Source organism: Corvus brachyrhynchos, unplaced genomic scaffold (genome assembly GCF_000691975.1).
Source record: "Corvus brachyrhynchos isolate BGI_N302 unplaced genomic scaffold, ASM69197v1 scaffold279, whole genome shotgun sequence".
In the NCBI taxonomy this organism is placed as follows: Eukaryota; Metazoa; Chordata; class Aves; order Passeriformes; family Corvidae; genus Corvus; species Corvus brachyrhynchos.
In genome coordinates this window covers 6152158-6168610 of record NW_008246060.1, presented here as the reverse complement: position 1 = coordinate 6168610, position 16453 = coordinate 6152158, and the positions used below count along the sequence as shown (strand labels likewise).

At 36.4% G+C, this 16453-nt stretch overlaps 1 protein-coding gene across 6 annotated transcripts in view; it reads right to left on the bottom strand.

Annotated features, from left to right (window-relative positions):
• The window catches only part of FAM35A (family with sequence similarity 35 member A), a 29825-nt gene that overhangs the window by 590 nt on the left and 12782 nt on the right, over window positions 1-16453 (bottom strand). For 2 of the 6 annotated variants that reach the window (XM_008642792.2, XM_017746354.1), the window contains exons 2-8: window positions 7366-9845; window positions 6729-6836; window positions 5765-5959; window positions 4774-4908; window positions 3220-3426; window positions 2131-2365; window positions 444-559 (exon numbers count right to left, since the gene is read on the bottom strand). In XM_008642792.2, the coding sequence (XP_008641014.1) occupies window positions 444-559; window positions 2131-2365; window positions 3220-3426; window positions 4774-4908; window positions 5765-5959; window positions 6729-6836; window positions 7366-8875 (2506 nt within the window). In that variant the 5' untranslated portion in view covers window positions 8876-9845. Of the gene's footprint in view, window positions 1-443; window positions 560-2130; window positions 2366-3219; window positions 3427-4773; window positions 4909-5764; window positions 5960-6728; window positions 6837-7365; window positions 16373-16453 lie in introns of those variants that run through there. The other 4 variants (XM_017746355.1, XM_017746353.1, XM_017746356.1 and 1 more) reach the window with 4 other exon arrangements.

Below are 16453 nucleotides of genomic sequence, written 5' to 3'. Positions count from 1 at the left end.
AATTACTTTAAAAAAAAACCAAAGAGCTGAGCCTGTTTCTCATGAAACTGTTAACACCTGTGAATCACATAAAACACCTCTCAAGTCAAACAGGATGTATCAAGTGAAGCTTGTCTGAAACACAGCCCAGTATTTCACAGCACAAAAACATGCCAGTTCCAAAAGCTCCTGAGAGATTCTATTTTGCACATAAGGAATCCATTTAGTTATCGAATATTTAGGTATATAACTACAACAATTTAGTTATGTAATAGGCATTCACACCATCTCACCTCCTGTTGTTGCAACCTCTCCTCTGAAACTCTGAGTTTGTCAGACAGCCACTGAAATATTCTTTGATGTTGGTTGTTTAGGGTTTTTTTAAATTGTCAATGATTAAAAATTTTGCTTCCATTGTGAACTTCGCTGCCTGTTTCTAGGACAAGTAATTCATGAAACAGTACCTACTAATCTCTTCAGCCAGTCTGCAGGAATATTGAGGAAGATTTTTTCCATCAACTCAGACACCACATGAACATAAATTTCATATCCTTCATCTTCTACTGTCATCAAAGCAGGTCTAGATGAGAAAACAAAGTTTCATGAAAGTTACCTGCTATGTTTTGTTTCCTATTGAAGCAAAATTTTTGAAAGCACTATAGATTAATCTTACTCTGCAACATAATACCAAGAAATAGAAAAATGACTCATCTGTCAAATCTATAGCATTGGAATCAGTTTGAGGAATACGTAAGGAAATGGCCTTAAACTGAGACAGGAGACTCAGATTAGACATTAGAAGGAAATTTTTCATTGTTTAATTGTTAGGATGGTCAGGGATCCCACTACCAGGGAGGTGGTGGGAATGCAAAGTAGGGAGATAAGCTTAGGTGCATCACTTGGAATTGTACCATCTGTATCAGCATCACTCAATATTATCTAGCCTAACAAATCACTTTATAGCCACATAATACCAAGGTATATCTCTTGTACTATAACAAATACCAAATGTTTCCACAAACCACTGAACAAATAAAAATCCCTCCTTGGAAATACTCCAAACTAATCAGAGGAAAATTTCAGTGCAAAAATGAAATACTTTTCTCTGAAAAAGCTGGGCATGTAAGTTCTACATCTAGATGTGTTCACATGCTGAGAATACAAATATTGGAAATCCTTATCATTTTTCTACCACGTCTTGTGCAGGAGCAAATTGAGGTCCTTTATGCCCATTGAGATGTTATAGTCTTATGAAAGACTGGGGGAACCTTCTCAGCTAAGAAAAGAAACTCTTTGCACTTAATCCTCCCTCACAGGAAAACAAAGAGCACATAAACTTAAAGATGCAAGACTGTTTTGCTTAGAGGAAAATACTAAGTCACTACTTGGTTAGATAAACAGGATACTAGTATTTAAGTCAGTGATTCATTAAACTCACTATGAAAGAGTTTAGATAGAACTTGAGAAAAATTTGAGATGGAAAATCTACATATTCTAGAATTCTATTATTTCCATGGTTGTCTCAATTAACATTCTCTAGCTACATGTCTTTCTAGTCACTCTGATAATTACATTTCAAAAGCCCAAGATAAATGTGAGAATTGAACAATTAGTTAATAAAGATGTACCTACATCAACTGGATCCCCTTAGTTTATTTTCTCTAAGTGTGAATATGTGTGTCTCACAGTGCCATCTGGTGATAACTCACTATCTCTGCTCTCCAAGAATGTTTATTGAAAACATTTGTCAATATTATTTCTGCACAGCTGAAACTGACTAATCAGTTTAAAAATATGGTTGTGCATTCACATGATTTCAGATTTAGGCTGGAACAAGATTCTCGAGGAGTTTTCCTTTGGTCCTCAAGCTTCTACTCCATCTTAGCTTTATCTGACACAGTATTGGGTAACCATCATTCCTGTATGACATAGTATTCAAAGAAATTAAGAAGTTAGGTTTAAACTAAGAATGTCATGCATAAATAATGACAATATAATACACCAATTCACGAACAACAACTTGAAAATTCATTAGAAAGACAGGGATTGTTAACCGCACCTTAAATGAAGAATTTGATATATGGGGCAAGCTAAAATGGAGAAAATTTACCTCCCTAATAATACACATTATTTTGTTTTTTCTTTATTTACCTGTAGAATGTTTTGACTTTGTTGTATGGCAAACATCTAATACATTGCTTGTAGATCATGTTCTCATCTGCCTGTAGTTCCAGACCACATTTGGCACAACCTGAATATGTGATCATAGGCAGAGAAGCCAAAACACACTCCAGTGAAGTGTCAGCAGAGAAGATGAGTTGCTTGTACTGACCAGTGGAAATGGTAAACTTCAGTTCTAAGATATGGGCTTTCACTTGAATCACTCCTACAAAAACAATTCAAATACAAATTAAGTTTCACTTAAACTGAAAGCAAAAGCATGGGCTACAGCTGATTTAAAACCAAAATTGCTATCAAAAACTTCTTCAACTTTTTCCCCTTTGTTAACACATGTTCAAACTTTTAGAGAGATTTTATGCAGTGAAAAATCCTTGTGGCTAAATATTATTTTTAGATGTATAAAAGTACTACATTTTCAGGTACTATTTTAGTAGATGCCACTATAGAAGGTGCCTGAATAAGAGACAAAAATTGTGCAAAGAATTTCCAAGTGATTTTCTTCCCACTCTTTCAGAGGTACTGAAAAGCACAGCTTTAACAACTTAGCTTTTCACTTTTATATTTAAATTAAATGCTGCAACAACAACTTTAATCACTTCCTAGAATTGTTAATGCCAACCATAGCAATCTTCTAGGTTTATCTGGGAGGGGATGACTGTGTAAAATGTCTTGTTTGTTTTTAAGAAGTTTTCAATAGGAGCAGCTACTTTGCTTTAGAGAGTACCAGTTTTGGAGAAAGACTGACAAACTTTCAGTAATTAGTCACACCATTACTAGACTGGTTGGTGTGGACAACACAAGTCAGCATTTCTCCCTGTGCTCCAAAGCTGTCTTTGCATGGCACCACACACCACACCTATCTCTCCACTGGGTTCATTGTATGGCCAAGTATGGAACATTCAGTTTGGCCAAGTACAGAGGAGCAGCCTCCAGAATAAATTCAGAATCCCAGATCTGGGCTACCTTAAAGACCAACTGTCTTACTTCATCAACATAGCATCTATTTAGCCTACTTATGCATGGCACAACAGACATTACAGAGCTATGGATAACATTTACCTGAGCATTTTTCCTCCAAATGTGCTGAGAGCCTTGTCAACTCCATGAGGGATGTTTGACTTTTCTGAAACTTTTCTTTAAATTCAACTGCCCTTTTGTCATCATCAAACAAGCACTCACAGGATGACCAGGGAGTTGTATGCAGTTCCAAGTCACCTGAGACAGAACTATGTTGGACAAGAAGGTATTTGAAGTCCCATATGTGATCTAAAGAACAAAAAAAGCAAACAGAAGAGTTTACTTTCTATACTGTGGTTCATTTCCAGCAAGCCAAGGTTACTTCCATGATTGAGAAAAACATGAGATCACCTGTGGGTGCTAAAAAGCTGGTAGAGAGCTTCTCACAGCTTCACAGGAAAACTGTGAGAAGCTTTCATTCTCACGCAGTCTCTCATGAAAAAGCAGTTAGAGAAAAGTAAACTCTTGGCAGCTGCATAGTTGTTATGAGAACTGCATATTGTTTTGGGTACATGGAAAAATAATATTTACAGATGGGCGTTATAGGGCTCAACCTATCACCTTGAGAGGTGGTGGGTGAATAGGCCAGTCATGTAATTTCTTTATTGCAAACCACACTATAAAAGATGAGCTTCCCATTAAACGTGGTCTTAGCTCTGCTTCGGCCATATCATCTGACCTGCCTTATGGCATGATTCTTCTCGTCTCCCTGGGGATAACAGTGACAAACACATGCTCATATGGTCAGCTCTGGTAACTTCATTTCAAGTCTGATATGTAAGGTTTTTCCTTCCCTTTCCCTATAAACTTGGCATGAGTTGTCCCATAACGGAAATTTCATTGCACCTCTACCAAACTCAGCTGTCAAGACAACTCAGCCTTTTGAAAAAGAAACCAGCTCTGAAATTTGTTGTCAGCTCTAATGATGGCAACGTCTCAAAGAAAAAAATCATGTTATTCATCAACTTCCATTTTTTAATACATCCCTGTTTCTGATCTTCTATCTCCACAATTATCAATTTAACATAAACCTAGTTTAACTTATTTTCAAAGAACAAGACAAGGAATAAATCAAAATTTGGTAGTAGACACTGCTGAAACACAGGCTATGTAATTCTTGCAAGAGATGCTTCTAGTTAGTTACAGCTGGACTTGATCTCAAGACCACTAAGATATAAAGCCTGACACTAGTAAGGTGGAAAGCAGAAAATAAAAGTAAGGAGTAGAAAAACCTCAGCAATTCATGCTAAACCAGACAATGATAAGGAAGACCCAGCAAAACTGGTAACACAGTTAACACTCATGGGTTTTCACAGTTACATAACCAGGCACTATGCAAAAGAGTGCATCTTGTATATAGATCCAAGATTTTAAATATTTATGCCTTCTCAGTCTTCTAAAGTGCATTCAAATTCTGCTGCTGATGACACTGCTTCTAAACAGAGGAGACATGTTAGAACTAGCATAAAATATGTTACTTCTCCAAGGGGAGTATTTAAAGATTAAATGGATAAATGTTACCAGCTAAACACTTAAAAGGCACTAACAGCATCACAAAAATCCTTTTACACTTACCAGTAGATACAAGGACCTTACCTTTTTTCCTCTGAAGCTGAGGGCACCAGGCAGCCCCTGCTCCCCACAGAACCATCCTACAGTGTTGATCTCTGGTCTGTTCTACTGTTAGAATAATTTTTCTTTGGTTGCCACCTCTGTAGCTGTACACAGATTCTGAAAAGAATCAAAATTACATTACTTCTACAGTAAAAAGCTTATAAGCACACAAACCCCATGTGCCTCAGTATTAAGGTGAAATCACGGTGTTATCACATTTTATGGTACAATTAAAAGCAAACAAGAATACACCTACAATTTCTTCAGGACAGAAAATAATCTGATTTCTTCAGCAACATGAATCTAGTTTAAAGGAGTGCATAAAGTATATTAATTTACTTTTATCCATCTAAGTACTCAGCAACTCGGCAACTCCCTTTAAAACAGGAGATATCTGAGCATCTTTCAGCTCCCATTCATCCTGACTTGTAGAGTAGAAAGAAATTGTACTCAATTTCTCTGTAACTGCCATAATTGGAAGTTGTTCCTGTAACTTCTGTAGAATACACTGAAAGAAACATTTCTCTAGAAGTTTTCACATAGAAGAAAACCATAGTCATGTACAAGGCACACTAAAAGTATTAGTAACAGTCCCTACAAACTGAAACAATTAAGATCTCTACACCACTCTTATCCAGGACACTGCATGCTTCAGTTCCACACTAAAACTACAATATTTTCACAAATAATTTTTGAACAAGAACACTTGCATTAAACATCTAACAGTTCCAAGATTTACATACTAGAGCAAATTATGAAGATTTCTATCTTCAAAATTCTGCATTTAAAACTAATAAACATGATATTGACAATGTGGGTAGAAGTTTGTAGCTTACTAATATAGGATGAGAGTGCAATATGATCAAATTTTTGTGCAAAGCTTGAGGTCAAGCAGTGAGAAACATTTTGCCTTGCAAAATTACTATTTAAGTTTCACCTACTTCAGAAGTTGACATCCAGTGCATGAACTTACCTATTAATACAGAAATATTGATAATTTTCAGGATTGAGTGCACCAAAGTATTTGGCTGGAGCTGATCTAGCTGCACATACTGAACATCATCCAGTCTCTGAACTTGTCTTTGTGGAATGTCTCTGAAGTGTGGAAATTCTGATGATATGTATGCCAACAAGCCATGGAGAACACCACCATCCACTATAGGATAAACTTACATGAAATAAAGGCAAAATCACATACTATTTTTTATACTTAGAAGTATAAAACTTATGGCTTGGAACATATTTACACTGATGAAATCAAAACTGTTCAAGAATAATTTTAAGGTAAGAAATTCCTGAGATATATAACACTTGATCTGAAATTAAACTGTACTTTAGGATATTATCAAGAGGAAGCAGGTCAAGTTAAGCTAAGTGCAATACTTTAAAATACACCAAAAATCTTGTATCATAGCTTGGTAAGAAGAAAGCTGTGCTTGATCATTGACCTCAGAATCTGCCTTAAACAGCTGGCAATAGTGGACACCACAAAGACAGTAAGAACAATGCAGTCACTGTGATACTTCCACTGTATTTTCCCCTCAGTCTCCAACCCTCCATGGCCTGCAGTGAATTACTCTCCCTGAAAGGATCTACTTACTCCATTTTGCAAAAAATTTAATCCTGATGAAAACTCAGACATCACATGGCCATGTCCTGACATAACTGCTCGTTCTTAAACTAAACTCAAAGAACTCAGTTTCGTTAGAGTTCAGTGGTAACCACCAAACTTTACCATGGTTCTCACATGCTATCTGATGCTGTCATGTCCACATCTTGCGCACAGGTGTTCCTGTCATATTCTTGTCATGTTTTGTACCTCTCAATTGCACACGTTTCCATTTTATCCCATGTGTGAGGCATTGCCAACAAAATGGAGTACTTGAAAAAGCTGTTTTACTGTAGTTTTCATGGAAACTTATGCACTACAATCTTACATTCTTCTGGATTGAGAGCTGAGCAGTTCCCCAGATTTAGTAACTGACTGGTAAATGTAGACTGAAGCATGACTTCTCCACACCAAAGATTCTCATACATTACTACATCTGCAAGAAAAAAGCAACCTTATCAACTCATGTATCAACAATACTGAAGTGTAGAATACTTTTCTTGACTATAAAACCATCTTACATACAGATGTGTAAGGCACAGGGTTTGAAAGAGATCACTTGGAAACAGAGTGTTATTTTTTAATCTATTTTTTAAATGCCATTTACAGTGAGTTAATAGAATTTTCTCATTAGTTTGATATAAGTTTTAAATTCACTAACCTCCTAGCAAACACTGCTTAGGTCTGGTTTGTAACAGGACTTGTAATTTTCAAGAACAACTGTTCTAAAACACTGACACCTTACAGAATACCCCTGACTCTCCATGGCTGTGTCTGAGGGCAAACTTCCATGGGATAGTCAATGTTCCACTGGCAGGATGACTGAAAACTCAAATGATGTGAGTGATGTAAGAAAGCTACTTACAAATGTTTAGCCATAGTCCCAAATCACTTGTTACATATTCTACTTTAAACAGGCATTTTAAAGATCTGTATTTTAAAAAGGCAAATAACAGAACTCTCACCTGTAAGCAGTACAATATCCCCAGGAAACACAGTGAGGGACCAAAATGCAGCAGCACGCCACAGCACCACCTTTCTCTCAACTTCTGACTGGTCGACAACAACAATTGTTGCGACAGGAACTTTACACGAAGATTTTGTTTTAGTCTTCACCTGTATTTCTTTGATATGACAAGGATGTACAACTGTGACCAAAATACTGTACTTTTGATTTTTGCTGCAGCAGTTCTTAAGTAGTGATAGTTTCTTTTGGAGTTTCTTGAACTCTGTCATCCTCTCCGGATCCACTCTCACCCCAGAACCAGGTGGAGAAGAATTCAGTTTAGCTCTCTTGGATTTCAGCTGTCTTTGAAATGCTGAGTGAAAAAAATGAAAAGAATCTTCATACTTGCGGGGTCTTTTAGAAGAGTTCTTGTGAGAACAGTTTCCTTGAGAGCACAGTATTCCAGAGCTCAATGACTCAATATGGATTTCATTTACAAATTGCTTAGCAGGAACACTAAGCTCTTGAAACTTTTCTGTATGTTCCTTAGCACTTCCTTCTTGTTTTGTAGCTTCAATCCAAACATTTTCCCCATCATCCTCAGAACTGAAAAGTTCAAGAGAACTTGCATCCTCTTCCTTATATTCGTTTTCAGTCACATTAGTAGTACATGTTCCAACACCAGAATCACATTGGAAGCGATCACACTGCCTTTCTTCAGCTTTTTTGCCTGCTTCTGTTTCTGATAGTTTTCCAATTCTTTCCTGCATCTCATTCTGATCCTGTGCAAAAACAGCCACCAGACTCGAAGTCACTACACTCTGAAATTCAGTGTCTGCTGACACCACAAAGTCTGCACAGTGATTTGGTTCTTTTGATTTGGACTCTTGACTTTTTTTGAAAAACATATCCAGATATTGACTTAGATGTTCATGATGTTCACTTCTATGACCTGACTGAAATCCCACAGACTGCAGATGGATGCTGACCTGCTTAGTACTGGCAACCAAATCAGAAATGTCAGAGCTGTTAACTCCTGAATGACTGGCATTTCTCTCAGTGAGGTCTGGACAGCAGCCATGTGATGGTTTATCCTGTCCAGCTGATTCTGCACAGGTCTGGGGCAGGTGTTGATCTGCAGCCTGATTTACATCTGCAGATGTGTATCTATCTTTGCATATCTGACAACCAGAGCAAGTTAAACTTGTCTTTTTAGGAAAGTTGGTACAAGTCACTGCCACAGGGGCAGGAGATGTCAAATCTTCTTTTGCCATGAACCTGCCCTGCTGAGCCTGAGTGCTGTCCCCTTTTGTAGGGAGTCCTGAGGCTGTGGAGCTTTCTGCCTGGAGCACTGAGTGGGCAGCAGCACCCTGGACTTTTCCAGAAACAAACCCATGTGTATCACACAAACAGTGGAGTTCTCTCCATTTCTCAGCAGTAGGTGCTGAATTACTTTGCTCTAACATCTCCAGTGGGCTTGGAATACTGGGTGCTCCCACAAAAATATGAATTTGTGGTCTTTTTGACATTTTTGACTGCTGTGTAAGTTTGACTTTAAATAATGTGGTTTATGCACAATAATAAATAAGCACAATAATAAATATTAGCAAATGCAAAAAAAAAAAAAAAGATTTTACTTTTTCTTAAAAATTAAAAAAATACCTAAAATTCATAGGAGTATTTCATAGTTTACCTGGAAAAAGCACTACTCGACTACCTAAAGCCTATAAAAATAGATATACAAAATCTAAAGTATGGAAGTTACTTTAGAAATATTTAATATTTCTTTGTGTCAAACTTGCACAGAAAAATGAATTTATAAAAATAAAACAACACCTAGTTTCTGATTCTGACCCTTGGAAACACATTATAGTGAAGTTAAAATTAAGTTTTATTATTGACCTATTTGTCTTCATTTATTATTGCTAATTAAACAGTCAAATGTGAATTCACTATTCGGTGCTTGATTTTAACTCCTGTGAAATAAATGTCTTTAAGAAATCTTCACAGCATGGTTAAGAGATCATTTAATCTTCCAGGAAATTACAGTTTCAACTAAATGATTAAAATACTAGAGCTATTTAGAAAGTTTGCTAGGAATGCAATATTTTACATGCTGTTTTGGCATGAAATGACTGTTTCAAGCTATTACTGATAAATTGTAATTATTTAATAACCACTAAGAGGTCAGTAAAGCTTGAGCAGGCAATTTAGGATTTGCTTTAATTCATTCATGGAGTATCAAACTACTCAAGAAATTACTAGCTTTTCTAGCTAATTAAAATTAGCCCACTTACACAGCACACAAAAAAGAAGATTTTTTTTTTTTTAATTTCTGCTGTATAATTATAATTTTAAAATAAGCAGAAACAGCTATAACTGTTCATTAAAATGCTGATTATAGCTATTTGTTTTGGGAGTACTCTTGCTAATAGAAGTTGCTGCAATAGGCAATTCCGTAGATGTAGAGAACACCAGAAAAATTTTGAGATAATCCAGCTGTAAATAGAAGGAAAAGACCATTAAAACAAATACAGCATTTGAAAAAGATGCAAATTTTTCATTTAGCACTAATTAAATTAGCAACCATTTTCCTAACAACCCCACTAGGGGTCGGTAAATCTGCACATTCATAAGGCTCGTTGTAACATGGAAAAACCATAAACATCCCGGAATGCTGATCTCTGCTATATCATTGTTGTCACTGGAAAAGCAATATACAACCACTAAAATTAGACTGGGCAAAATACAAAGAAGCTACAAAACCCAGTGACTGGTACTGCTCACTTTTATGCTCATAACAAAACAAGTACTGCTTAAAACATTGGGATGTCCAAACTTCTACAGTTGTACATTTAAATTTAGTCTTATAAGAACATAACTCTTAAAGGACAATACCCAAACCTATGAAAGCTTTGAGTTACATAAAGAATGATAATATACAAATAACCAGAAGGACAGAATTTACAGTTCAACACTAAAGTAGTAGATCAGGTAAGGGAAAGACAAAGCAAAGTGAGGTTGAATCCCTAAAGAAGTGATGTTAATAAGTTTTGTGGATAAAAGGCTACCTAATACATGATGGAAAAAGTTAAGTAACAGATCTATGTCAAGTAGAAAATGTTACTATTAGTTTAAATGAACTTGGTAAATGTCCAGTTATATAGTAATTTATCAGCCCCTCATTTTAAGTATCACTTCTCTTTTGTTTTCTGTCATGTTTAAAGAGTTGTAAGTTACACAAAAATTCAGGAAGTTTTCCTTAACTTTCCAGTTCTGTAACTTCTCTAAATTTAGGATTTGTTTTCCTGATTCATATTTTGCAGTGCCAGTACACTTAAAGCCAGGGTAAATGGGGCCCTGAGCAACCTGGTCTAGTGAAACATGTCCATGGCAGGGCACATGGAACTTGATGATTTTTGTTAAGAACCTTTCCAACCCAAGCTGTTCTATGATTCTATGATCACACCAAAGGAATTGAACCTTGGTGTTATTTAATGAATGTTTGCAATTAAAATACAGTTTATATTTTCAAAACCTAAATTAGCTTAGCAATGGTGACGTTTGCCAACTTTCTGATTCATGTAGTAAGTCCACTAGCAAACGACCTGCTTTGGCAACTTCCAAGTGACTTTTTGGTCAAAGATGTCAAAGTCCTTCCTGTACTAGGAATCATCAGTACCTAAAATCATTTAGGTCTGTAAATCAGAAAGAAAAAAAACCCTGAAGTTTACCTAAATTCTCTGTATGCAAAACTGTTTAATGAACCTTTGCTTTGCTGCTTTAGAACGGAATTATTACTCACTTAATGAGTTTGTTAGTGAAGTTCTGAACCTTGTTTTAAATAAAAGTCTGAAAGAACAATTCACTACAGATTTTAAAAAGATGAGCAAAAATCTATCAATCATTTTAGCAAAATGCCACTGCCACAAAAAAAATCCATTTTTTTACTGTATTTAATTTATCTGTGGGCAGACAGTGGGTTAACTACACCAAAGATAACGGGAGCTAAAACTCATAGAGATACACCTGAAACCTGAATGCACATATCCATTATACCTGTTAATTATTACACCATTTCCTAATTTGTGGAAAGGTGCTCTATTCCTAATAGCCAATGAAAGCCAAGCTTTTTATCTCTGAAATGGTCAGAGTCTGATTGACGGGTCAATGATCTATTAAAAAACAGTAACTACATCAGCAAGTTGTACATTTGCAAGACACTGCAACTGAAGTTTAATATACCTATTACAAGAAATATATTATGCTACATAGTCTATTTCCTCCAATCTAAACAGTAAGACAGGAATTCTAAATTTAAAGGTTTTTAAAATGAACTGTCATTAACAGATTGTTAATCTCTAGTGATTTGCTACACACAAAATTTAAAATAGCTCTAGAAATCCTCTTCCCATAGTTACTCTAGAAATGTTCTGATGCTACATATATGACCTCAAAGTACCCCTAAAGTACCCTAGAAATACTCATTACTGCTATTCCATATTTTACTAGTCATTAATAGCATTCACTCGCCACGATAATCATTAAGCATTATGCCAAGATAATTTAAGAGGGTGACACAGCTTCAGCTTCCTATCATTCCTGAATATTCACGGTAGCCAGGTGCCTAAATCTCTGTTTTGAGAAGTTACATCCAAATAGTTTCATCAAGTCTTTACTTAAGCCCTGTACATTAGGCGTAAACCACACTAATTCAACCTCTCGTTAAGAGCTTCTTTATGTCTGTTACACACTACAGCTTCAAGCAACAAATAAGACTACAGAAATAAAAGACAGCCATGCATCAGAAGACAAAGGACTATAGCAATATAATGCAGAAGTGTAACCTACTTTCCCATCCAGAAACACTAAAGTTTTAGGAGATAGACAGTACATTCTTTTAACTTCCTACTTTGATTTGCTGCAGCTTGATGCTGAACATCCTAAATGTAAGTAGTTAATGACTCGATCCCTAAAATATGCAAAAAGACATTATGTTGTCCTTTACCTGCTGAAAAGCTGGCCCAGTAAGCAATAAATACATAAAGTGGGATATTCTTTCAATTCTAAATTTTAACTTCTGCTGTGAACTTTCCCCTCCCTTATTCACATAGTTGATTTTATACTCCTCCTACATGTAGTATAAAAAATTAAAGAATAGATTCATCTATGTTACAACAGAGGAAACTGAATTATTCATAGCCATCTTCAGAGTATTTAGTTTCAGTTCAATTCAAGCTGTAGGGTTGTTTGGTTGGGCTTTTCTTTTTTCGACAGCTCAACCCGTGTGATTGTAGAGTAGAAAATCTACTAAGACACTTGCCAACCAAAGGAAAACCAGAAAAACTTCCTGATGCAGAATTCTGATTACATCACAGGAAACTCTCCTGGCACTTCCACCATGCTGCTCAAATCTCCCTCCAAAATTCAATGTGGTCTTTTTAAAAGCCAGGTGCTGCAGATGTACAGTAACTTTGAAGAACTGAAGAAACAGTAAGCAGTGTAGTAACAGTTTCAAACACTGAAATGGAAACAACTCTGGGATGAAGTGATGAACACATCACATGTTTGCTTGCAACTTGTGCAAGAAAAAGAAGCATGATCTTCCTGCCAACAACTCCTGCTAGCACTGCAAGTGAATCAATACACCAGCGACAGCAGCTATCTACTAAATCAATAAGCTTGGTCCAAATACATGTTAAGAGGAACACAATGGAAAATAAAAACTGACAGAAGAAATCAAGCTAAGCAACTTGTAGCTGAAGTGAACTTACTGTATGTAACAGTGAGGGACATATCATGTGGGCTTAAGAGAAGATTATACGTGTAAGTGAATGGCAGCTCAAAGAGATTTAAGTGGATTGCATTAGCCAAGGCTAGTGCGACCTAACAAGAAGTCAAGGGAACACAGATGTGAGAGAACATACACGTACACATGGGCAGCTGAGGAAATTAATAGGATAGGTCTTATTTCTGTCATCTGTTGTTTGGTGATTGTTACAATCACCAAATACCTTTAATCTGAATTTAAATACAGGGTTTCAAGCAAAGACTGTAGTCCTGTCCATAACTGACCTGTGTAACTAACTGCAATCTTACACCAAGATGGTTATTTGGCTCACATAATAACACCATGTCAGCACACGGAATACTGTGCACAGAGGCTGCTGTCAACCACATCTGGTGGTATAGCAGGAACCCTGCTAATCGATATCAAAATTGATGAAAATCACAAGCATTCATTTGCCTACAGCAGTATCTGTAATTAGTATAAAGTTACTTCTAAATGAGGTACTTAGGTTATTATTGACCATAAAATAATTTCTATTAGTACTTACTATTTAAGTCAAATAGCAGCAATACTAATCCACTCAGTATTTAGTTCTTTTCACTGGCTATTACCAGAGGAGTACAGTACCATCTGGCCTCAAGATACGTACAGCTGGTTTACAAGTACATAAAACCTGTATTCAGCAATATGTAGCCATAAAACATGAGGTACCCATTTTTTCTTCCTTATTTGGTGCCCTTTCAGAAACAATATGATTTTTAGAATGCAGAACACCTGTGGTTTAGGTACCACAATAGAAACCTTCCTAAATACTCCCGCAGCAGCAGGGGAATAATTTAAACCAGAAATCAGTGTTCTTAGAAGTTCCACAGTCTGACACTGTAAAAAAACTTAAATCAAAATACTGAGTAAGAAGAGGCAAGTTGTTCCTCATAACTATTACTGAACTGATAATATAGAAAAAGAAGGCAAACAATCAAATGGCATTGCTAACATTTAATGTGCACCTACTTGCCTGCAGGATCAGGGCCTGTGGTTTCTAAAGTTGTGCACTAGAAGGAAAATATCTCCCTGGACCTGAAATGAAGACATTTCTTCTGTAAATATAAGCTTGCATCATATAAAAGCGTCTACTGAGCAGTTGCATCAGCCATTTTATTTTACATTATTTTTTGGAACCAAATGATGCAACAATCTGAACACTGATAATACATTTTCAATAAGCCACTGAGATAGTCTTCATTGTGTTTGAAAATCGGAGTAAAGGTCGTAGGCTTTTGTGATTAGCTTGATAATTCTTTCCTCACTGCCTTTGTGCCTTTCGAGGTGGCCCCTTAAGTAAATGCTATTTGTTGATTTTTGTTTTGCAATACATAAAAACATAAAATTAAGGAGATATGAGCATCCAGTGGCTGCTACAAACAAAAGAAGTTAAAAGTTCTAGAGAACACTGACCTTTTGAGTAGAAAAGAAAGATAAAGGTAAAAGGTCAAATATACACAAACGTGCCATGCATGTTTTGTTGAAGAATACTCATTCCCCAAACCCTTATTTTTGAGGACTATTTAAACAACTAAACTGCCTGAATTATACCTCCTGTCAAGAAAGATATTGTTCCACATATTTCAGCCTATTAAAATACCTCACAACATTAAAACGGCATCATTGTGGCTTTTTTTACAAAAACTATTTAGTTTGCAGAAAATTTTCCACAGGTATCATTACCAATGAAAATCTATGTTGGGACTGAGACCATCAGATAAACAGAAGTGGATAAAACCATACAGGACCTAAGATGAAAGCAAGGTAACTGGTCAAAGAAATATCTTAATAGCCTGATTTCCATCAGATTAACTGCTGGTAGATTTGATTTACTAGGACCAGATGATTAAAATACACATGTAAGAAATATTTAAAATACAAAGCCACCAGTATTATTTTCTCATCTTTACAAAAGCCTTACTCAAAAAAGATGAAGTTTTACAACAAAAACCTGGAGGCTGACTGCACGTTCATAGACAAAAACGGGATATTGTCACTGTTTTGGACAACAGCCAGACTGACTGTGTGTTTTCGTACTGTGGGAGACAGGGTGTTGAAAAGGTGTAATTCTTAAGTTTCCTGTGTAAAGTAATCTACTTTATTTTATTAGCATGTAAATAATCTGCTAGTGCCAGGAAAATGTCTTTCACTCTCCACCACAAGTGGTTATATTAGCAATAGACTTTAACAGAAGCTGCACTTCCTCTTGCCTTTAAGACAAGTGGGATATTTCTCATTTGTCAGCATCATTAACAATTCAGGTTCACTGTCTGTTAACCAAAAAAAACCAGTCACTCACTCCAAGAAGTCATACTGGAGCACACAAGTCATCACTAGATCGAAAAGTTCCAAGGCTGCTCAAAACTACAAGCTACACAAGGCTCCAGAAGAAGCCAGGTGGCACACAACCCCACAAGACACCTTTAGACCAACAGCTCAATTCTGACTGCATTTACTTCATCCCTGTTTATACAGGATCCCTCCAGAAGAGCAAACATTTAACCTTCCTGCAAACATAAACGGCAGCAAGTACTTTTTGCCAGGACTGAACCTATGGCGCCAGTCCTACCTACTCCCTCCCCACCCCAAGCCACATTGTGCACATTTTATCTGTTCCCGCAGTGTGCAGCTACATCCTTTACGTGGTATCATCAGTGTATTTCTGTTAGGTTCAAAGGAGCTGCCAATCAGATACAATCAATAGCTGATCTCCTCAGTATTTTCATACCTCAGGAAAATGAAAGCTGCCTTTACACATTTCTATAGATCTAGTGTCTCAGAAGAAAAGTTCGAACACCTGCTTTGGATATGAGCATTTTAATTCAAACAAAATTCTTGAGAGATGTTAACCACCTGACAGCACTGATTTTTATATCCAAATCTAAAATTTCAGTTCTTGAAAAGGCAAAGGATTTTCAAGATTATTTTAATATTTCCCTTTTGCACACACCCCAAGAATACACTTCAGCTGTAAGTGAAAAGGATAAGCTCTTCTATCTAGAAGTCGAGAGCTTTAAGATTTTTTAAGAGCTAAAGCTCCCTTAAGGAAACATAACCTTCAGACTTGGGCCAAACTGCCCCTGTACACTGGTCAACAGCATTACAAAGATCACAGATGGGTCACTGCCCACGCTTGCTCCTTGTTGTGGCCACAGAAGGAACACACCTACCAACTTCTTAGCAGAGCTGCATGAACATCGAAAAGTTGTTAATTTACTAGGGCACTGCAGGAAACCAAGACAAAAAATTCAGATGATTTTAAATGAGTCAGAAC